This window comes from Microcaecilia unicolor, chromosome 9 (assembly GCF_901765095.1).
Source record: "Microcaecilia unicolor chromosome 9, aMicUni1.1, whole genome shotgun sequence".
NCBI lineage: Eukaryota > Metazoa > Chordata > Amphibia > Gymnophiona > Siphonopidae > Microcaecilia > Microcaecilia unicolor.
Window position 1 is genome coordinate 318,155 of NC_044039.1, and position 24,013 is coordinate 342,167.

The window sequence follows — 24,013 nt, forward strand, 5'->3', positions numbered from 1 at the left end:
GTCTAATTTCACTATATCTTTTTTGAGATGCGGCGACCAGAATTGCACTAAGTATTCATGGTGTGGTTGCACCATGGAACGATACAAAATCACTATAACATTCTCATTTTTGTTTTCCATTGCTTTCCTAATAATTCCTAACATTCTATTTGCTTTCTTAGCCGCCGCTGAACACTGAGCAGAGGATTTATACCAAACATATAAAATTAAAAAAAAAACAAAGCATAAAAAAGATGAATCAGAGCTATAAGATATGAGATAAGTTTAAGATACTGATTTTCACACATACAGCTTATTATTATTAATTCAGGTTTATCTCTTGTAAACAGTTGATTCCTTATATACCTGGCTGTTCTCTGCAATCTTGTCTTGAAGTTTCACCTCTTTCCAGGATAGGGCTTACAAAACAATATTACACAATCCAAAGTAATACAATAAAAACACGTATAGTCTGCTTCTTTCCAATTTTGGTTCAGTGAGGATTACAAATCAAAAGCTTCTTATACAAAACCGCATTAGTGATTCCTGCGCAGCAAATGGGAAAAGACCCGTTCAATTCCTATGTGCTCACTCTCATTCCATCGCGGCTTTGTAAAAGAAGCCCAGAGAGACTAGTCATAAGAGTACATAAGCCAACAACAAACCTAGGTGGAGCAGATTTAAATAAATACGATAGACAATGTGATTTAGACGACAAACTGAGATGCCCTTTTACTAAAATGTATGAAAAAAGAATCTATCGGCTGTTTCGTAGTTTACATTCCGCGGAAAATATGTTATAGAATGTGGATTCATTAAGCAGGTGAGGCTCGATACATTTCAATGAGCTATGAAGGGTTTCACCGATGGAATCCGCTACCTGACAGTTACGTAATACGACTTCAGTTTTACAATTTAGAAAACACTCGGAGACTTGTTTCTTTTCGCTGGCCTTCTAAGCGTACTTTGTGGTTATGCAACAATCTCTAGGTTTTAATGATCCAATTATACTTTTTCAGTGTATTGTTTTGTTTTATTAGATATTCTGTATGTATTACGTATGTTCTGCCCCTAGAACTAGAAGATGGAATGAATATTTTAAATAAATAAGGGCCCTGTCTACTAAGGTGTGCTAACATTTTTAGCGCGTTCTAAAAATTAACATGTGGTAACCGTGTAGACACCTATAGGAATATTATGGGCATCTATAAGGTTAGCGCACAATAATGCTTAGCGCGTGCTTAAAACGTTAACACGCCTAAAGCACAGCTTGGTAAATAAGGCCCTAAATGAATAGATTTTTTAAAACAGCTTAGCGTGTTTTAACATGGAACTTTACTGTGCACTCAGCCCGTTTTCAATGCATCAGTAAAATAAAGCCCTTTCATTTTTTTTTTATTTGCTAGTCTTGCTCTATTGTTGCCATTACTGTGCGTTAACTGCAAGTAATTAATGTGGGAGCACGTACTGCTTCCTGGAGGCATTAAATCTGCGTTATCCAGCTAGCACAGGCTAAACAGAATGTGCTAGCTGAAAACGATTCCCTACCCAGGACACTCCCCCTCTAAAAAAATATTTAAAGAAAATTACTGTGGGCCTGATATTCAGCCGGCAGGTGGGCATCACCTTTGCATTAAAACCCGGATATTCAATGCCGGGTCTTTTTCAGCGACCAGCATTGAGTATTCGGGAAGTTTTTAACTGCTAAAAGGTTAACCGGCTATGCCAATGTTCAGAGCTAACCGGTTACTTTTTTAGTACTTAAAAATAGGACAGCTATTTATATGGTCCTATGTGATCACTAAGCTTATCTGGTTAGGCACTGAATATTGGCGCTTAACCAGATAAGTCGTTCGATATAGCCAGTTATGCGCTAAGTGCTACCTGGTAGTATTCAGCAGAGATAACCGATTATCTTCCACTGAATATTAGCAGTTAGATGCTGATATGCTATTTAACCGGTCAACGGGGTGGGAGAGGGTGGTTAGCATGTGGAAAAGGGAAAATGAACGCTTAGATTTTCTTGATGAGCAGGATATAAATTCTTTAAATAAATGCTTTAACCCATTTTGTGGTAAGAGTTTTCTCACGCATTAAGAACACATTAGGACTTAATACCCCTTAGAGAAGTCTGTATATCTTCGATTGTTATTGGCAGAGCTTTTTTGTGGGGGTACTTCGGGATACTGAGTACCGGCACCTTTTCCATTGTCTGCTAAAATTGACCCAAAGACCCCAAGTTTTAATGAAAGAGCTCAGGCTCTACACACCAGTTCTGCCTTGTCATAGGTTCTGTGACTGGTTGCAGGGGGCCTGGCTATTGTGGGGTGGGTCCCTCAGTGATCACCCCACCCCTGAAGGGTGGCCTAGCATTTGAGTACCGGCACCTTTTTTGCTAGAAAAGATGCACTGGTTATTGGGAAAAAAATCTGTCCATATTCAGGAATACCCTGAATTCTCAATCATAGGATGTCTTAATTGCATTTTTAAAGATTTAATTTTGTGTTCAAAAAAGGCTGTTAATTAAAAAGCTGAACGAAAAGGCTCACAAGCAAGAAGCTGAGAGGTTAAATCCTTCATATGACAAGAAGATATTACCACTGGAATCATTGGAGCCGACTCTGTGGGTGCCGTGGGTGCTTGAGCACCCCCAATATTGGAAAAATTCCTTGTATGTGTCCAGGGAGGGATTATTTCCATTGGGCTTAGCACCCCCAATAATTTTGAAAAGTTGACTCCTATGACTGGAATTATCTTACCTGCATAAGGGACACCTAATGAACTTCCCATTCTCAAATCAACACCAAGGAAGAATAAAAGACAAAAAGGCCCCCTAAGACAGAAAATCTCAAGTATCATGACATTTCTGAAATAAGAACATCTTAAGATTTTTAAGAAACAAAGGGTATGAAGTACCCTTCAACATCATTACGTAAAACAATAAAAAATCTAACTCAGAATCTATTACAAGTCCGGCCCTAAAATGGAAATATAGACTTACAAAATATCAGTCATATGCAGGTGCCCACGCAGGACTCACGAAAAGGCATGTTCTGTCCTTTAGACGTGATCCTTTGGTGCAACACCTCAAGAGCAAGTGCAGTTCATCTACTACCAGGTAGATGACATCAGCATTGTGCATCTACGCAAGATGTGTGTGTTCTGATATAACTGCAAGAATAAGAGAAACACAAGGGGAGCCCTCATCCCACCACTGAGTTTTTATTATAGAGGCCAATCAATTTACCTGCACAATTTACCGTTTTCCCTTGTTACTTTTCACTCCTGTATCGCCTGTTTCCTACATCTGACCATTGCAATCAAATAAATCTTTAAAAAAAATATGCGTGTGTTCCTAGGCTTCACCTAGTAAAGTCAAATTTCTCACACAGTTCCTTCTATAAAAGTAGGCGACTCATAGTAATCATGCAGTGCCAGTTTTTTTTACTAGACATGGCATTCTTTTTTCTAGCATCCTCATTATGGAACTGAAGCGAAACTTGCTCATTTCAAAAAGGGTTCGAAACCCGTTTCTATAACTTAACCCTCCTGAACATGTGATTGGGCTCTGGTAGACTTTTATGACTAATTCATTGTACTAATTACTTGAGTTGGTATTTATGTTTGATATTTGGAGTTACCTATGTAACCCAGTGGTTTATTATTTCAATGTGTAATGCTGATTATTTGGTTATGTGTTCCAGCATTTGTATACACTGCTCTCATATTACTGCATGAAGGGTGGTATATGAAATTAAATAAAGATCATAAGTAAACAGAGGACATCCCATGCAAAACTTTTAACGTCAGAATCAACAGCTTAAGCCTAAAACAAAAGACTGTCAGGAGCCAATATAAAAGATTTAAGTTCATAAGTAATGCCACACTGGGAAAAGACCAAGAGTCCATCGAGCCCAGCATCCTGTCCACGACAGCGGCCAATCCAAGCCAAGGGCAACTGGCAAGCTTCCCAAACGTACAAACATTCTATACATGTTATTCCCGGAATTGTGGATTTTTCCCAAGTCCATTTAGTAGTGGTTTATGGACTTGTTCTTTAGGAAACCGTCTAACCCCTTTTAAAACTCTGCTAAGCTAACCGCCTTCACCATGTTCTCCGGCAACGAATTCCAGAGTTTAATTATGTGTTGGGTAAAGAAAATTTTTCTCCGATTTGTTTTAAATTTACTACACTGTAGTTTCATCGCATGCCCCCTAGTCCTAGTATTTTTGGAAAGCGTGAACAGACGCTTCACATCCACCTGTTCCACTCCACTCAATATTTTATATACCCCTATCATGTCTCCCCTCAGCCATCTCTTCTCCAAGCTGAAAAGCCCTGGCCTCCTTAGTCTTTCTTCATAGGGAAGTCGTCCCATCCCCGCTATCATTTTAGTCGCCCTTCGCTGCACCTTTTCCAATTCCACTATATCTTTCTTGAGATGTGGCGACCAGAATTAAACACAATTCTCAAGGTGCGGTCGCACCATGGAGCAATACAACGGCATTATAACATCCTCATCTGTTTTCCATACCTTTCCTAATAATACCCAACATTCTGTTCGCATTCCGAGCCGCAGCAGCACACTGAGCAGAAGGTTTCAGTGTATTATCGACAACGACACCCAGATCCCTTTCTTGGTCCGTAACTCCTAACGTGGAACCTTGCATGACGTAGCTATAATTCGGGTTCTTTTTTCCCCACATGCATCACCTTGCACTTGCTCACATTAAACGTCATCTGCCATTTAGCCGCCCAGTCTCCCAGTCTCATAAGGTCCTTCTGTAATTTTTCACAATCCTGTTGTGAGTTAACGACTTTGAATAACTTTGTGTCATCAGCAAATTTAATTACCTCGCTAGTTACTCCCACCTCTAAATCATTTATAAATATATTAAAAAGCAGCAGTCCTAGCACAGACCCCTGAGGATAATGCTGAGTATGAGGAATTTCAAACATAATTCATGTGGCACCATTTTGTAAAAATTTCTAATGGCTTAATTGCAGTCATTAGGAGCCCCAAAACACAAAATTACAATAAATAACATAAGGAAACACCACATTTTCAATAACTTGATTACTGCAACTTCCCTTAGGGGGGAATAGCAGTTGGTGTTCTGAAGAACACGGCAGCCTGTTTGATTTTTGGGAGAACAAAATTTGCTCATGTTTCTCCACTTTTGGTGAGACTTCGTTGGTTACCGACCACTACAGGCAAGAATTGAATTTAAATGTCTGCATTTTGTTTTTAAAATCTTTCATGATATTAGCTCAGAAATGATTCTCTCGTTAGTTCAAATCTTTTCAGGGAATGTGACATGTTGACGTTCCCCTCTTTTAACTCTGTTAAAAAAAAAATTGTTGGAAAATTCTGTCTGCTATACAGTAACTTTGTCCTGGAATACTTTACCGAAACCTATTGAAAATAGTACTTCATACCCTTTGTTTGGTAAAAGCCTTAATATAGCAGATGACGACAGATAAAGACCTGTACGGTCTATCCAGTCTGCCCAATAAGATAAACTCATTATATCTGATACTTTATAAGTATAGCTGACCTTGATTTGTCCTTGCCATTTTCAGGGCACAGACCGTACAAGTCTGCCCATGACTAGCTTTGCTTCCCAATTGCTGGTGTTGCCACCCAATGTCTGCTAAGCTTCTGTGGATCCATTCCTTTTGAACAGGATTCTTTTGTGTTTACCCCATGCAAGATTTTCTTATTTCAGAAATTTCAAGATACTTGAGATTTTCACCTGTTACTGATCTGCCTTAGGGGCCCTTTTACTAAGCTGTGGTAAGGGGGGTCCTGCGGTGGCATCGTTGCATGGATTTACCGCAGGCTGAGACCCCTTTTACCTCAGTGGGGGGGGGGGGGTTCTTTTACTAAGCTGCAGTAAAAAGTGGCCTGTAGTAGTGTAGGCGCATGTTTTGGGCGAGCACTGGGCCAGTTTTTACCGCGTCTTCAATGGGACAGGAAAAGCACATGTGGTAAAACTGAATCCAGCGTCCCTAAAACCGGCCTGAGCCCTTGATCTAACAGTAAGAACACATATGCTACACGTGCGGTGACCGGTCAGTGTATGCCAACTGCCAGTAACCACCGGAAATGGCACACGTGGGAGGAAATAAATAAATCATCCAGGTGTTACAGGTGCACAGCAAAAATTAATACCTGGGTCGTGGTAGCCTGGCAGTAGGTCTCACTTGTGTAGAGCCTAACGCACCTTTGTCAAAGGGCCCCACTATGTTTTTGTTTTGTTTTTTAAGAAAATGGCTGTGCAGGAAGTACAAACTTGCCACACGGTCTTTTGCCTTTTGCCTTTCTATAGCGCTACTAGACTTACGCAGCGCTGTACAAATTAACATGAAAAGACAGTCCCTGCTCAACAGAGCTTACAATCTAAATTGGACAGACGAACAGACAGCTAGGGGTGAGGAAATTGCAGTGGTAGGGGTGATAAGTGAGGGTGTTGAGTAAGAGAGTCATGCAGTAGCAAAGAGGTGGGTTTTAAGCCTAGACGAAGACAGCCAGAGACTGAGCCTGACGTACTGGCTCAGGGAGTCTATTCCAGGCATAGGGAGCAGCGAGATAGAAGGAACGGAGCCGGGAGTTAGCAGTGGGGGAGAAGGGGGATGACAGGAGACATTTACCCAGCGAACGGAGTTCACGGGGAGGAGTGTAGGGAGAGATGAGAGCGGAAAGGTACTGAGGAGCTGCGGAGTGAATGCACTTGTAGGTCAAAAGGAGAAGTTTGAACCGTATGCGGAAGCGGATAGGGAGCCAGTGAAGCGACTTGAGGAGAGGGCTAACGTGAGTATAGCGACTCTGGCGGAATATAAGACGCGCAGCAGAGTTTTGGACAGATTGAAGAGGAGATAGATGGCTGAGCGGGAGACCAGCGAGAAGCAAATTGCAGTAGTCTAGGCGAGAGGTGATAAGGGTGTGGGTAATTTAGAAAGCAGTAAGGGCTCCCATGCCAACCACCTGTAACCGGGCAGCTCACGGTGCTGCGTAATTACTGCCAGGTAAGCCCCTGGTGGAAAAAATAAAAACTGGCCATGCTGGAAATGATGTGCAGTGGGAGTGCACTACTGCTGGCTCCCATGGTGGGCTGGCGGTAGTGCTGGATTGGCTTGCACCATTGCCACGGTAGCTCTACTGCAGTGTTCTAAAAAGGGTCCCTTATTTTACTCTAATTGTGTTTGTTATTAGTTAACCATTCTGAGAGCTGTTTTATAGGGAAGATGTGGTATACAAGAGCAATGATTAGATTAGATTAACTGTTTGAAAGTCAACAATAGATGTAGCCGTAATCAATGTAAAAACTGTATCTTATAGAAGCCTAATGTGTGCTTTTAATCAATAAGCACTCACAAGTGTCTAACTTCTGATTTAAATAGGATCTCAATACCATCCAACAAAACATAGGAACATAAACCTTGCCATACTGGGACAGACGGAAGGTCCAGCAAGCCCAGTATCCTGCTTCCAACAGTGGCCAATCCAGGTCACAAGTATCTGGCAAAATCCCAGAACAGTAAAACAGATTTTATGCTGCTAATCCTAGAAATAAGCAGTGGATTTTCCCAAGTCTATTTTAATAATGGCTTATGGACTTTTCTTTTAGGAAATTATCCAAACCTTTTCTAAACCCTGCTAAACTAACTGCTTTTTACCACATTGTTTGGCAACGAATTCCAGATTTTAAATACACATTGAGATAAGAAATATTTTCTCTGATTTGTTTTAAATTTACTACTTAGTAGCTTCATTGCATGCCCCTTAATCCTAGTATTTTTGGAAACAGTAAAAAAGCAATTCACGTCTACCCATTCCACTCCACTCAGTATTTTATAGACCTCTATCATATCTCCCCTCAGCCGTCTTTTCTCCAAGCTGAAGAGCCCCAGCCGCTTTAGCCTTTCCTCATAGGGAAGTCGTCCCATCCCCTTTATCATTTTTGTTGCCCTTCTCTGTACCTTTTCTAGTTCTGCTATATCTTTTTTGAGATGTGGTGATCAGAATTGTGCACAGTATTCAAGGTGCAATCGTACCATGGAGCGATACAAAGGAATTATAAAATTCTCATTTTTGTTTTCCATTCTTTTCCTAATAATTCCTGACATTCTATTTGCTTTCATAGACAATCCATTTCTTAACAACAAGAAGACATGGGTGAATTGAGGACTTAAGACCTGGTATCATCAATGTCAAATAAAAACTATAGTCATCTACTATGTTACTATGTTATGACCCTAAAGGCCTTTATTGCATCACATATAGATTAAATGTAAGAGCAGAGAGAGCAGAAATTTTGCAGTGTTACCATGAGAAACATCATATCACTTAGAAACTTCCACTCCTGCCAAACTTGTTATTTAGTCCCAGATAAATTATATCCAAACCACATTTATACTGCAGAACCAATATCAAACTTCTCCAAGTCCCCAAGCAAAATATTAGAAATGCTGAGGTGAGCTGCAGAAGATAGGCCATATCTGAGTTTTCCAAGCCACTATAAATACTATTTAACATGGACACTAAAAAAGGATTGCAGACCATATCCTACCAGAAATCATGTTGCTGTTCATCGAATAATTCTTGTACCTCTATGAGGTCATGCTCCAAAAATGACATGTTCCCTCTGACAGTCTAGGCTCAGGCACTGCGTCCACACTCCTGTTCCCTGATTAGGTGGCAGAGGCCTGGTTCTTCCTTTTTGCCTCCTCTTTGCTGTAGCAGAGCTTGGTGTCTCTTCCTGCAGAGATCATTCGGCTTCTGAAGCATGCGGTGCTAACAGTACTAAATGTATGTGGAAGAAGCCATGAACCTTTCCGTGATCCTTCGCTGCTGCCTATACTACTAACATTCTACACGACTCCTCCTATCCACAGCTGAAGGAAGAGAAGACCTTGCTTTGACAGTGCCTGTCCCTCCCAGTCCTTCTCCAGTGCCATTCTCTCCTGCTAAATCTGCCACCTCCATGGACATGGTGCCTACATCCTCTCCGGCTAGTAGCCAGTCCCCAGAGCATTCGGGCTTAGCAGTTACTACAGGTAAGCGAAGGCAATCTTGTTTCCCTGCCCTATACATGAAAAGTTGTGAGGCAAAGATCTTTGTTTGGGGAGGCTGATGCTATACAGTTTGGGGGCAATGTGACAGATCAAAAAATGGGCTGAAACTGTAGCTAGAACTGTCATAAAGGTTGGGAAAGAAGGGCCAGGGGGCTGCCACACTGTCAAGTTAGTCTGTCAGTCTAGGAGCACACAAGTCTGTTTGTGTCATTTAAATACCGTCTAATATATTTACCTTTATGACTGTATGTCGCCTGGAGCACAATTTTGACAGGCAACTTGTTAATAAAAACAGCCCTTGCCGGGGTGTCATTTTGCCCTGAATGCAGGAATGATATTGGGGTCTTTTCCATGCTGCAGTTGCTAATATAGAGTGGAGGAGTGGCCTAGTGGTTAGGGTGGTGGACTCTGGTCCTGGGGAACTGAGTTTGATTCCCACTTCAGGCACGGGCAGCTCCTTGTGACTTTAGGCAAGTTACTTAACCCTCCATTGCCCCAGGTATAAATAAGTACCTATATATGTAAGCCGCATTGAGCCTGCCATGAGTGGGAAAGCACGGGGTACAAATGTAACAAAAATAAATAATATACATCTTTGATATTCATGGAATATAATTAAACACTCACTAACAAACTCATAGAATTGCACTGAAGGAAAAGAACAGTATCCTGACTTGTGGAAAATATGCAGATACTGTATCAAGGTATGTTGTACCCACTGTATAGCAGTAATCATCTGCTCTTTACACCCATGCAAATGGATTTTAGATTTTTCTGTCAATTGAGGGTTCATTGGAGCATGTGCATCACCAGCTGGACATGTGCTTCTTGGCAGCCATAAGTGACTGGATGCGGGCAAGCAGATTAAATCTATCACTGATACCACTGAGGTCTTGTGAGTGAGGAGAGCTCACCCCAATGTCCACATTCAAGACACTTTCTACTGGCTACGATCTGTTCTTATCTTTCAAAGTCTGATCTTGGACTGGGAATTCAAGCAGTCCTCTTCCCTCACGTTGACGACTATACTGTAATAGCCAGGGCTACTGAATAAAGCTGTGTTTTAAAAATGTTATCTATCACATTCCAAGAAACCCTTTTGCCTACTGTTTGAAGCAAATTGCAATATAAGGGGTTATATCTTCTACTCAGGAAGATTTGGGTCCTATTCACGTGTAGTCTGCTCTCTCGTGAAGCAAGGTCAGGAAGGGTTGTTCCAGGAGTATGAAGCCAACATTCTTGGGATCTCAGAGAACACTTTGTTTTCCTTGCAGGTAGGGAAGGGTTGGGCCCAGGATGTAGGGATGTTGCAAAAGGGGGACATTTTACACACCTTGATTAATCAGTGGGAAGAATTTCTGATTCATTATGATGTTGGGGGGATTAGCGTGGGGATGCTATGAGAAACCAGGAAGGTGGTCATCAGAGTGAACTGATCCAGTTGGCTTATCAGTTAAAATGAAAGAGAGACAGCAGGAATTGAATGAGTTATATTATAAACTGGAGGTTGTCCTGAAGAAACATAAACAATGGGGTGGAACAAGGCTAATTGAAGGCTGCAGCTCATGAAACATAGAATAAGCTCTGTAGAAACTGAAAAGAAATTAATTTAAGCTTAAGTGCCAGTACATTGAACATGGAGATAAGGCAGGGAAAATTTTGGCATGGTAAATTGAGAAAAAAGAGGCATGACAGGCTGATAGCAGAAATTGTACAGGACCCGGGAGGGGGGGGGGGGGGGTGTTTCTAGAGTATATAGTAATGAGATATCTGTGATCCACTGAAAAATGTTTATGCTAAGTTTTATTCTTCTAACATTTATTGTAGTGCGCAGTAAATTAGAGAGTTTCTGAGGACATCAGGTTTAACGAATATGAAGGATTCTCAGGCATTTTTCCAAGCGGAAGAGACTATTTTGCAGTTAGCTGTAGGGAAAGCTGCTGAGGAGGCTGGGGTAGTAGGTTCACCTAGCTTTGGGGGCGCCAATGTGGATTTCTCCACCTTTAAGCCATTCTAGAATTGACCAGTGTTGTGTTAGTTACTCTTCAAAATTAATTAATCAGTTACTAGTTACTTCTCAGCTTGTTACAGTAATTAAATTACTCATTTAGGAAAGTAATTGATTACTGATTTCAGTTACCTGCTTAGAGTAACTTACTGCTTTTCCTTTATCGATACCACATCCAAGAATACTTCTGGTGAAAGCCTTATGGTACGTGAAGAGGTAAAATATCAATCTTATACACAATCCCAATATGAATATTGCATAACTTCATCTCTTGATGCTTATTTCAAGGTGGTTTGACCAACTCAAGCCAACTTCATCCTTTGTCATGTCATGTTGTGCTACTTACTCTTCTAAAGTAATTGATTATAGTTACTGGGACAGTGAATAAGTAGTTAACTACTTTATTGATTACTGTAAGAAAGAAATTAACTAAAGTAACTAATTACTAAGTTACTCAGTATCACACAACACTGGAATTGGCGCTAAGCACATCCCTTTGTGGCACCTAAAATAAGGTGCCGATTTGTAGAATTGTTGCCTAGATTTATGATGACAGTTTTTATTTGATTTTTGTTTATGATGTAATTTGACTTTTAGATTTTTATGTTTTCTAAACATTTTTTAATATTGTATATTGTTATTTTGTAAATCACGTTAATACTTTGCTAACCAGTAAATAAAGTCAATAAATCAAATCAAGATCCAGCCTACAAAATATCCCTTTGATCTAACGCTAAATGTGTCACCTAGATGAAAACACCTGTATGGAGTGGCACAACCAGAAGGTGTTTGCCTAATGAACCTATCACCCCCCCCCCCCCCCATTACATCTGACACATGTATCTGGTATTGCTAACTTAGTCTTTTATGCTATCATTTGTGTGACAGAGAGGAGCAACAGGACTTCACATTGAGTGTCATGGAATAAAACATTTTCTGGGAAACTCGATATCCCTTTTACTGCTAATTCAATTAATTTAGGGGGTATCTCCACATTCTGATCTTGTCCCCGTTTGGCTGCCAAACTCTCAAAGCTAGAGAGGGACTGTAAGAGATTCAGACCTGCAGATAAAGCAGATATTGACATGTTCCCTTCAGCTTCCAACAATGAGGCCTCCTGTGAAATTTCTAAATTGAGGGTTCTTAATGCAACTCTATCCAAACTCCCCATGTAGAGCTGGATTCAGTAAATGTCACCACAGTGAGGCAGTGGAAAGATCCGTGCAAAACTCGTAGTCTATAAAGGGTTCCCCATAAAGGGCTGGATTCTGTAAATGCACCTCAATGAGGAAATGTACATGAAAGTGAAATACACTGTAATTATATTAGCACATGAATCCATCTGTATTTAATATATCGCAATCAAACGATAACTGTTTTACAGAATTATAATACTATGGGAGAGAAGGAGGAAAATCGAAGGGGAGAAACCATGTAAAGGAAATTAAGTTACAATAATCAAATGCAAAATAAAAAGGAAAAAAGGAAGGGAGAGACAAGTATAAACCCTGAAAGAGAAAAAGAGTGGAGGAGGTGTGAAAAGAATACATCAGTGAAATACCCTCCCTGTGGTGCAAATGAGGACACTAGGGCAAAAAGCCAGGGACAGAGCAAAATGTAATCAGTCAGGTGATGCAAATGCCTTCTTAAAGTAATATATTTTCAAGGCTACCTTGAAATTCTTAAATGAAGGTTCAATATGGAGTTCCAGGTGGATGGGGGTGATAACAGAGAAGTGCATGGTCCTAGCACGATGGGAATGTATTTGAAAATGTGTCATGAGGAACTCAGGGTGCGTGAAAGTCCAAAATAGAAAATCTGATGTGTTGAGATGAAAAGCAATATGGTAGTGGATGGGAAGTCAATGTTCAGACTTTAGGAGTGTTGTATCACTATCAGTGTTTAAAAGAAATGAAGAGATAACTAAAATACATTGTTGCTTTGCATATGTAGGAACAATGCAGTCGTACACATGGTCCCTGACTTACACTGTGACGACAGCAGCCAGTGGTCCAGCAGAGAGTCCCCAGGTCCCCACTGTGAGAAGCCCTCCTCTTCCTCCATCCTCCGTTGCACACAGGATCCCGGTCTATCCACACAGAGAGGAGCCTGGGTAGGTTCTTCTTCAGTGCTTCTTTTACCACATGCTATGGCATACGTGCTATGGCTGAGTGTGCAGGGGGATTGCTGGAAAGAAAGGTGGTGGTGGTGTAGGGGCCTAGGTGGAGGACCAATTACTCCTTCTACCCAGGGGCTCAGATCACTTTCAGTCCACCCCTAGTACATAGGCTGTTGTATTGCTCTCATTACACTGTAATCTGGACTCACTTTAACACAGAGAGTGCATAGGCCACTGTATTGCTGTCATTAGACTGGAAGGTTTACTCATTTGAACAGTTGTCTAAATGTCTCCTACACTGCAGATACACAGGAAGCTACAGCTACGGAAGCTATGCCAGTCAGCATCACCTGCTGCCATCTCAGTATCCATCCCTGCCCCACGACACAGGAATTTCTGCTCCTCTGCATTACTCTGCCTATCACAGGAACACATCACAGGTTTGTCAGGTGGGATGTTGCAGGTTTTGTGTTTCTGGAGAGGTGTTGGCTGGGAAGAGACTCTGCAATCCTTGTTGGACACTTTGAGGTTAGATATTGTGCTGTTGAATGGAAGTCAGGAGGTCATCTTTCTGTACACAGCGTCCAGAAAAAAACGGGACCCCTTACATTGTTTCAAAATACTTTGCAATTGTTAATATTTAGTATAACCTTCGAAAATATATTAGTATAATTGATTTTTTTCTTAGTTAATTCATAATTTGTGTTCAAAGTGTCCTCTTTCAGCTTTGACATATTCACAAAGTCTTCAATGCCTCTGAGCTGTTGGCTCAATGAACTCTTGGGGTTTCATTAATTAAGAGTTCAACTGTTTTGCGGGATAGTTGCGCTAGACAGGGGCGTAGCCAGCCTTTCGTGGGGGAGGGGTCCAGAGCCCGGGGGGAGGGGGCACATTTTAGCCCTCCCCCCCGGCGCCACCCCCCCCCACCGCCGACATTGCCGCCCCCCCCTCCCGCCGCGAACCCGCCGCCGCTGCAGCCTACCTTTACTTTTGCTGGCGGGGGATCCCACTCCCCGCCAGCCGATATCTTCTTCTCAGTCGCTTCCTGCTCTTCAATTTGTTTGCTGACGTCCTGCACGTTGTACCTGCAGGACGTCAGACTCAGAGAACAGAACTGTTCTCTGAGTCTGACGTCCTGCACGTACAATTACGTGCAGGACGTCAGCAAACAAATTGAAGAGCAGGAAGTACTGAGAAGACATCGGCTGGCGGGGAGTGGGATCCCCCGCCAGCAAAAGTAAAGGTAGGCGGCGGCGGGGGCGGGTTCGCCGGGAGGGGGGTCCTGGGGTGAATCTGCGGGGGCCCCGGCCCCCTCAGGCCCCACGTAGCTACGCCACTGGCGCTAGAGCTCCATCCTGTTAAAAAATAAAGTACTCAGAAATGTCTTGAATTTCAGGCAGATGTTTTGGGGTTATTTGGAAAAATGTTGGGGGTCCCATTTTTTTCAAACACTATGTAGTAATCAGATGGGGAAAAGGGGGATTAGAGGACTTGTTCCAGTGTTAATTATGGGGGTTCTGGGGTCTTACTTCAGAGGTGACTTGTTGGAAGAAAGGTGGACTTCTGTTAAAAGGATCTGTCTACTTAAGATAAGAATTTAGGTGAATACGTCTTGAGGAGGTGGTGTGATAAATTTTCAGTAAACAGCTCAGCCGCACATACAATTTTAGGACAATTTTCAATCAGAACCTAGTTGGCTAGGTTGTGGCTGAAAGTAACCCTAAAAACATCCAGCTGAAAAAGGTGCATGTCTTCATCATTCAGCTGCTCCCTGAAATTTCTTTCCAAGAGAAACAAATCCTTCTAAAAAGGAGTGAGCCTGAATTTTTGGTTCTGCTGCATTTCTGTAAATCTTTGTTGCTTCCAGGTGTTGATGACTGTGCTCTAAGACACTTCAGTTCTCCACTGTCATTTGAATAGTCAACTTCACTTCCAGTATACCCAAGAATCCGAAACTTAATCCAATAAGGCAAACCTCAGCTATGAGATTCCCTCTTGTGTGGTAGATTCATTTTGCTTATTAAAAAGGAAATCACTTACCTGTAATGGAGGCTTGCCATAGGTAGCAGAATAAATCAGACACAAAGACCAGACACCATAACAGGAAACTGACTCCTAGTTTCTAGAATAGACTGAGAGGATTCATGAGGTAATGGCAGCACAGAAAGTCCTATACACATTCAGAAAATCTCACTTGGTTTTTCAGAGTTCTATGAGAGACCTACATTGTTAGAAGACTTAAATGACCCAAGCTTTAAGACACCAGCCACCACTGAACTTATAACTCTATTTGAATATTGGCCTTCAAGTTTTTAATTTCTTCCTAGACAATAAGTAATTGAGCTCCTGGCTGTCTGAGTTCTGAGGGTAGCTGATTCCACTGCAGTGGCCCAGTATAACTAAAAGTCTTGTGCCTTTCTGAGATAAAACATCACATTCAACAGCAGAAGATCTATCAGACTTGGCAGAGAAGAATGAAGAATGTGGACTGGACTAACCCTTTGTACATTATACAAACCAATATGAATTGAAATCTCAGGAAACCAGTCAAAGTATGCTGTCTACCCCAAATTTTTCTATCTCCCTTGTGAAGGGAGCAATCAACATTCCTTCTAAGGGGCCTGGGAATCCATCACCTACATTCCTACCATCACAGAAACATAAGTGACGGCTGATAAAGACCATTCAGCCTATCTAGTCTGTCCATCCACACCAACTACCAAACTCTAGTGGTTAGTGCAGAAGACTTTGATCCTGGGGAACTGGGTTCAATTCCCACTGCAGCTCCTTGTGACTTTGGGCAAGTCACTTAACCCTCCATTGCCCCAGGTACAAATAAGTACCTGTATGTACTAAGTAAACCGCTTTGAATGTAGTTGTAAAAACCACAGAAAGGTGGTATATCAAGGCCTGTTTCCCTTTCCCCTTTCCCTTTCTCACCATTGCATGCTTTTTTTAAAATTCAGATATTATCCATTAGGGGTACTGCAGCAGTATCGTGTTTTTATTGACAATAGGACAGGCCCTGGGAGCCTGCAAAACTTGCCTGTGATTAAATCAAAATATTGTTGCATCGTCCCCAACAGTTTAGTGCAGGTCGTGGACTCCTGTACACCTTAATGGGAATGTTGCACCTTAATATAATTCAAATCTATCACACTGGGGTAGAGGAACCTAGCAGGACACAGTATAGATAAATGAAGTACATTTCTCACTATTCCCCAGGTTGTGTCAGAGAACTTTGACCCTTATATGAATTCTGATCATAAAAACACATGACTGTTAATAGAAATTCTTGACTTAAGCCAGGCCCTAGCATAGGACAGCTCAAACCAGAGCATTCCAAGTCCTCTCTTCACAAAAGAGTTGTTTTTCCAAGTCTTCCTTTCCCTGCTTACCCCTAAGATCACCCACTGCCAGTCTTAATCCTTCAAGGTCCCCTCCCATCACCACAAACCTGTAGCTGATTCTGGGTCCTCCTCCACTTGCCACCACTGATGTCAATCTGATTCTTTCTGCACTGATGACATTGGTACATGAAAACATGAATACAGCCAGGACAGCTAAAGGAAGCACTTGGATTGTAAAAATTATAAGAAATAAATTGCTTGATATTTTGAAGAATCTCATTAGTAGTGCTGCTTTAACCTACTAAAATAATGCAAAATATTGTAGATCTTAATTTAGGAAAGGGCGAGAGAAAGCACTGAAAGGGGTCAGTGTTCCGCTGTCCCCTTTTAATAGCTGACCTCATGTATGGCCATTTCCTGTCTTTGCCTGCCAACAAGCACACCCTTTATGCGGGGCCAGGATCTGCCAAATCCGCCATCTTCATGAAGCCGGATGCAAAGTGTGAAAGGTGACTCAGGCAGAAGGGGCAGGCAGGCCACAGATGGCCGAGTCTAGACACTCCCTGAGCCCAGAATAGATGGTTCATTGCTGGAGTGAATAGCCAGGCTGACTCTAGCAGGTCCTTTCAAATCCATGCCTATGGCTTATGTCTTCACTGAGGGGGAAAGAAAAAGTCGTGAACCTTGCTGCAATTAACTGACCTGCCATGGCAAGATTTTCCATGCAGGCTTAAACAACACAGTGTGTATCTGAATGCTACATATTTATGGCTTCAATTGCTATCAGGCATTTATTCATTATGCATACTCATGACACATTTGTAGACACAGCTGTGGCTTATGAGTCTGGCTTTACAAAAGACATCTACTGTTACTGTTCTCTATCTCTCTATGTCCCCAGAGGAAAGAGGGGCAGTTTTAAAGTTACTAAGATACTGGGTCCATTCAACAGCATTGTGAAGTTTTGCTTCCTGACGTTTCACGCCCTTGTTTCTTCTCTGCCCTCTTGGACCACTATTCGACAGATATCTGATTAAAGATAACTGAATAATGTTTTGTAAACATATACTCAGAGGCTGTTGCTCAAAATGAATACCAGTGGTAAAAGGTGTTAGTACTGGATTTACCTACACGTTATACAGCACCAAATACTTAGAGGATTCGAGCACCGGTGCTAATGTGAATGCCAAAGATAACCGCAAATTTCATTCTAATGCATTTAAATGGATGCTAATGAGGCCGGTAACTATTCTTTCCAAATGCCCAGAAGCAAATGATGGGTCTATAACACCGAAAACTTACCGCCAGCTCAGGGACAGCATAGAGGGGTTTGGGGAGAGAATTTCTTGTCAATTTCTCACATTAAATGCCAGTTTTGTCTTCTTTTGGAAGTGGAAGGAAGCCCATGCAGCTTCTAAATGCTGATAATGAGAAACAAATTTGTGCAAGTTTGAGCAAAACCGGAAGTGAAAGCACACATTAGCGCCTGTTTTTTTGCACTGAAATATGAGCCTTTCAAAAATTGAAATACAATCAATTTTTGAAAAGCTGGTATTTAAAGGCACAGAAGAACAGCGTCAATGTGTGCATACATTTCTGGTTTTGTCTGCGAGATGCACATACCACAAACTTTTGTGTGCATGAGCCAGTCATGTGCCTCCCCTTACTTTTGGTTTAATAGATCGAATTAGCTGCGCATAAAATTTGAATGCTCTTTGCTGCTCCCTTCCTGCAGGTAGAAGTAGCAATGATGGTTCTTTGAGTTTGTCTGGCTGTCGGGATCTATTGTTTTGGATTCCACATGATTTTTGGAATCCAAAACAAGGTCAACCAAGTCCCAAAAGTTTTTAGATTATGTTCAGTATCATTCCAAAGACAAAACATATTATCCAAAATTCTCTTCCATAACAAAACTGAACTGAATTCATTTCCTGGATAAATATGTTCATCTTCAAGCCAACCTATATATAATGTTGATAATCTGTTGATAAAATTCATTATTATACCAAAAATAATTTTGTTTGATAACCAGTTCTGATATGGATAAAATATTAAATTATAGAGAACAATGCTGGATTTTCTAGTTAAAATTAGACATTCCTTCAGGTCTGAATGCGGAAGTGCCTGCAGGTACAAAGTCCTTCTACTGGTTCCTTTCCTTGACGGTCTCAGAGCATAGTGGGATTCTCTGTCCTATTGTTTCTCCTCCTGGGACCCTCCTCTGGTCTCTACTTGTTCTTTCAGGCTTCATCTTGATGCTCGTTCTCTGTCTCCTACTGGCTGGTGGTGAAGGGCTAGTTCCCAATTCCAGCTCTCTCCTGAGACAAGGGTAGCAGCTGCTTTGCTCTGGTCTTTGCTTCTCCACCTCTTCTTCTCTTCAAGTTCAAAGGTTGTGCTAGCCAGAGTTCCTCTCCTCACAAGTAGATTTATTATTAGGGGGGAGAAGGCCTTCAAAGACCACCCTCAGCCACAGGTCCTTCCTACTCTCCCTGACCCTCTTCCCAGGCTTACTGGGTTACTTTGTCTCTAGTAGGGTAGAAGCAGTGTCCATTTGCTCTCACCTTGTATCTCAGTCCAATACAAAATGGCCACTCAGACCTTTAGCAGTAATTTTGTGGTATTACTGCTTAGGGGTCAGGCTTCAATAGATGCTACATGTGCATATGGAACATGTATGGAATCCTGGCCCCTAGATGGAATACCACAGCATTTCTGCTAAAGGTCTCAGTGGCCGTTTATTATTGGGCTAAGATACAAAGTGGGAGCCAGTCAGCATTGCTTCTGCAGCACTAGAGACCGAGGACCACCACAAGCCAGGGAAGAGATTCAGAGAGCAGTTTGTGGCGTGAGGAATGTGGGCCTGAGAAGAGGAGCAATTAGCCTGAAGAAGGCTGTCACGTATTGGGCTTGTGCCCACACATGAGTGATTGGATTGCCAGGTGGGACGGGGCCTTAGGGGTGAGTAATGCTGCCTGGGAATATGGGTTTATCTTGCTGGGGGAGTTTTTGCTGCTGTAGGGGTGGAGGATTGGGGGAGCTGGAGCACAGGTGTTGTGGAGATCCATGACATTGGGATTTATAGCTGCCCAAACAGCAGGCATTTAGATGTGCATTCCAACATCTAGGTTTCTCTAAGCAGATGTGGATACCCTTTATGTAACCTGGGCCTCACCAAACATTTAAATGTAGCCATTACATGAGGGAATGCTTCTGAAATAATCACCTTGAAGACTCTTTTGAAAGTGAAATGCTAAAGCAGTAGATTAGGAATGAGAAGCAACAAGGAACTCATTCCAGTCAATGGAAGTCCCAAAAATGGCCAAGGCAAAATGATCCCTCCTATAATTTTGTCAGGGTAGCATTTAGTAATTTTGATAAGTTTAGACAAGGGTACTCTATATTTTATATAGTCAGGTGCTCAATGTTTTTTTTCTGGGCAGAAATATCTGGCATCTGTTTTTAGCTGTTTGCATGTGGCTTTGTTCCTGGTTTCTAACCAATTTATTTGACTTTGTTTCCGTTTAGTACCCTTTCAATAATCAGCCATCTCGAATGGAGTCATGCTTGATGAACACTGCCCCACGGCTACATCCTTCCCCTGTGACACCCCGTTGGCCTGACGTGGCATCAGCAAGCACCTGCTACACCAGTCCATCTCTGCACTCTGCCAGATACAGCAATGCCAGCGAGGTGTACAGCCCACTGGCCACACGCAGGAACTCAGACTATGAGCACATGCAGCACTTTCCTGGTTTCGCCTACATAAATGGAGAGACCACAACTGGATGGGCAAAGTAAGGGTCTGCTGCTCAGCCAGGCCCCCTTAAAGGATCTCTCCATCTGCACAAGGCAGTTCCTAGGCTCAATGTGCACTTCCGCAAGGGCTGGACATCTGGGAGAGAAGGAGAACGTTTTCTGCTCCTGCTCCCATGCTGCATTCTACAGAACAGCTCTGCCTTTTTATAATTTTTTCTGTGATCTGCCAGTCAGTTTAAACCCATCCGATTGTTCTTGCAGACAGTTACAGAACAGGTGTCTCTGCTGGGTAAATGTTTTCACATAACTTCTCTTGCTATAAGATCCCCCTTTTCCTGGCCACACACCAATTAGTGCATCAGTGGCTTTCCAGAAGTGGGGAATTTCTGTATGTCCAGTGTGTCATTTGATTTGCTAAACAGTACAAATCAAAGCAGCTGTTCATGATTAACTTTGCTTCGGAATTATTTTTCTGCTGAGAGTGCGTTTCCCTTGGAGAAGGTGGTCTGGCACTGGACATGAATGCGTCTCTTGCTGGGACCTTGTCTTTTCTATAAGTGCTGTTCCTCTTTTCCATTAGCACTTTGGTGGAAGACGAACTTACAGAAGAAGCGGTTCTGGCACTGTTAGAGGGAACGTTCTCTGTAGCACAAAACGATATTTAATGCTTAAAAAAAACAGGTGTTGAGAATTCTGTGACACTTTTTTCCCAAACAGGACGCTGATGCACTTCCCAGTCTCAGAACTTAAAACACAGCTTTAGGGGCCACCTCAAGAGTAGGTGAGTCATATTCTGATGCAGATAAAGCAAAAATTAGAGCTATACATTTTATTCAGTTACATTTCATAGCCTGAAGCAAAACGGTCCATTTAATAAAGCACATTAGAGTCCCTTATTCTAGGAAGAACCTATCTGAACACAAGGATTGGTTGATCATGTAAAGTCTTAGCAATCCTTACAAGTTTTACTGTAGTTAGTATCACATCTCTGTTACTAACTATGGTAAGGTCAAACTGGCGTTATGACACAGCTCTTTCTCCCTCCTCAATGTACAACAACGTAGTGAGTTCGACCCTCGTCTTTCCTCCAAGTATTAATAAATACTGATTGCTGAAACCCACTCCTTCACCTATCCCATCAAGCAGCCTCTGAAGTGAAGCTGAGATAAGAGCTTCAAAATGATTCCCAATCACCACACGAACTCCTTTGCCCTGCAGATGAGGTCATTGGGTTCATTCCAGAGTTCTACAGCAGTGGGACACAAAGAAAGAGGGGTCTCCTCCTGCCCTGCTTCACTTTTGAAAACCATTAAACTAATAGGCAGTGGCAGATTTGGGGGTTCAGGCAGTCACTGTTTTGGAGTTGGGGGGCTTGGGCTGCTACTGTTTCTTAGTATTCTTGGGGAAAGAGCAGGGGAGACTGTGGCCCAGAGGGACTCTCGACACATTTTTGCACAGCAGCACATGATAACCTGTATGTGCAATAATACTTCTGTTACTGTTTACCTGCTTTTGTAAACAGACCCTTCAGTGACCTGTTTAAGGTTACACAGAAAATGGCAGAACCAGGATCATAAAATAATTTTCCAAGCTCTCGTAATGAATCCAGTCTATAACTCAAGGCTGTTGCATGGGTACTGGGTGCCCTAGACTAGCCTTACACTGCCCCCCCCCCCCCCCCATGATTTAATATTGAGGCCCCTAATCTGCCTTCCTCCTGATAACCTACCGCCATACCACATGGTAATAATTTGGTCGGTTCTGAACATGTAGGGTCATGATATGGCGGCGGAGCTGTAGGTTTTGGAGGGGGAGGCAGAAATGCAGAGGAATCGGGTAACACTCCCCCCCCCCCCCCCCGACACTGTGCTTTTAGATACTAAACTTTGTTGTATGTGTATCAAACACACACAAATAATGAGGGTAATTTCTAAAGGTCATTTACTAGGTAAAGTGCTATTTGTAAACTACCCACCCTTCCTGCAGGCAGAAAGGATGATTCTTTGAATTTGCATAGCTGTCAGGATCTATTGTTTTGCTTTGTCTACAGCTGCTCTATGCTGCCCCCTTCCTGCAGGTAGAAGTAGCATTGATGGTTCTTTGAGTTTGGCTGTTGGGATCTGTTGTTTTACTTAGTCTGTAGCTACTCTTTGGTACCCTAGTCAACTGTCTGTATTTCCTAATGGTTGGGCTGGCCCTGTGTAGAATTGGGTTTAATTCATGTGTTCCTTGGATTTTCATCCACTATTCTAACCAGTAGCACACTCAGGTACCTTGACCCAGAAACTTAATAGGCTTGTAGATTGGCTTAGTCTAAATAGACTAAAAATGAGCCCTAAAAAATCCTGTGGAGTCCTCTTTGCTAGGAATGGAAGCCCTCAATTACGTGACCCTTTTTTATAGAAAGGTACCTAGATTACTTTTGGACTGACTGTGAAAGTCCTAGTGATAATACCCGACCAAAATGAATTTTTGTGCACAAATTTCTAGCCTGGTTCAACACAGTTTCTAGAAGTTGAGGATGATATATTCAGTTAGAAATCTATTTTCTACATCAGCTCTTCACATATTAGCACATTCTTATATAATCAGCCAGCTTGACTACTGCAATGCACTCTATAACGGCATATGGACATCAGACATTAACGACTACAGATCATCCAAAGCATGGCCATAAAAATAATAACGTAATCTAAAATGTTGGACCATGTTACCCCATTGTTACAAGCAGAACACTGGCTCCCTATGAATCATAGAATAACTTCTAAGATCCTATCTTTAGTCCATAAAGTGTATCATACAGGCATTCCACCGCACTTAACTAGATTATTAATCCCTTATGTTCCTTCTAGATTACTAAAATTGGCATCACAAAATTAATTAGTTGTTCCTTTGCTTCGTATTATAGGATTAGATACCATAGGGTCTAAGACGTGGAGAAGCATTTTAGAAAGGATGTCTACAGTCAGAGCAGCACAAGTGGACATCCATCTCACGATCAGTTTAGGATATAGCCTGTTCCCTAAAATACATGTGAAATGGACATTCATGTGCTAGAAGCGTCTAGCATGAACATCCATTTTACAAACTGAAAGGCCCAAATTATGAACCTGGAAAAGGAGGGACATGGAGGTCTTTGTGGCAGCAGAGGAACCTCCATATCATAAATGGTTAAAGTAGCTCACTCCACTCAAGTGCAGAGATCTAGAGGTTGCAGGTTCAAGTCCTGCTACTGCTTGGTTTCTTTTTCCTTTTTTGTAGTTTTAATTGTGAGCACTCCAGTGAAAAATCCCTACTGTGACTTCTTTTATCTCCATTCATAGTAACATAGTAGTAACAGAGTAGATGATGGCAGAAAAAGACCTGCACGGTCCATCCAGTCTGCCCAACAAGATAAACTCATATGTGCCACTTTTTGTATATACCTTACCTTGATTTGTACCTGTCTTTTTCAGGGCACAGACCGTATAAGTCTGCCCAGCACTATCCCCACCCCCCAACCACCAGCCCCGCCTCCCCCCACCGGTTCTGGCACAGACCGTATAAGTCTGCCCAGCACTATCCCCGCCCCCCAACCACCAGCCCTGCCTCCCCCCACCGGTTCTGGCACAGACCATATAAGTCTGCCCAGTACTATCTTCGCCTCCCAACCACCACCGGCTCTTGCACAGACCGTATAAGTCTGCCCAGCACTATCCCCGCCTCCCACTACCAGCTCTGCC

General features: G+C 42.2%; 1 protein-coding gene across 1 annotated transcript in view; it reads left to right on the forward strand.

The window, feature by feature from the left end:
• The window catches only part of RFX4 (regulatory factor X4), a 94,100-nt gene extending 72,111 nt beyond the window's left edge, over window positions 1-21,989 (forward strand). The window contains exons 16-19 of the mRNA XM_030214809.1: window positions 8,879-9,040; window positions 13,020-13,179; window positions 13,490-13,634; window positions 20,061-21,989. Coding sequence (XP_030070669.1) covers window positions 8,879-9,040; window positions 13,020-13,179; window positions 13,490-13,634; window positions 20,061-20,333 — 740 coding nt within the window. The 3' untranslated portion in view covers window positions 20,334-21,989. The remainder of the gene's footprint in view (window positions 1-8,878; window positions 9,041-13,019; window positions 13,180-13,489; window positions 13,635-20,060) is intronic.
• The last annotated feature ends 2,024 nt before the right edge of the window (window positions 21,990-24,013 follow it).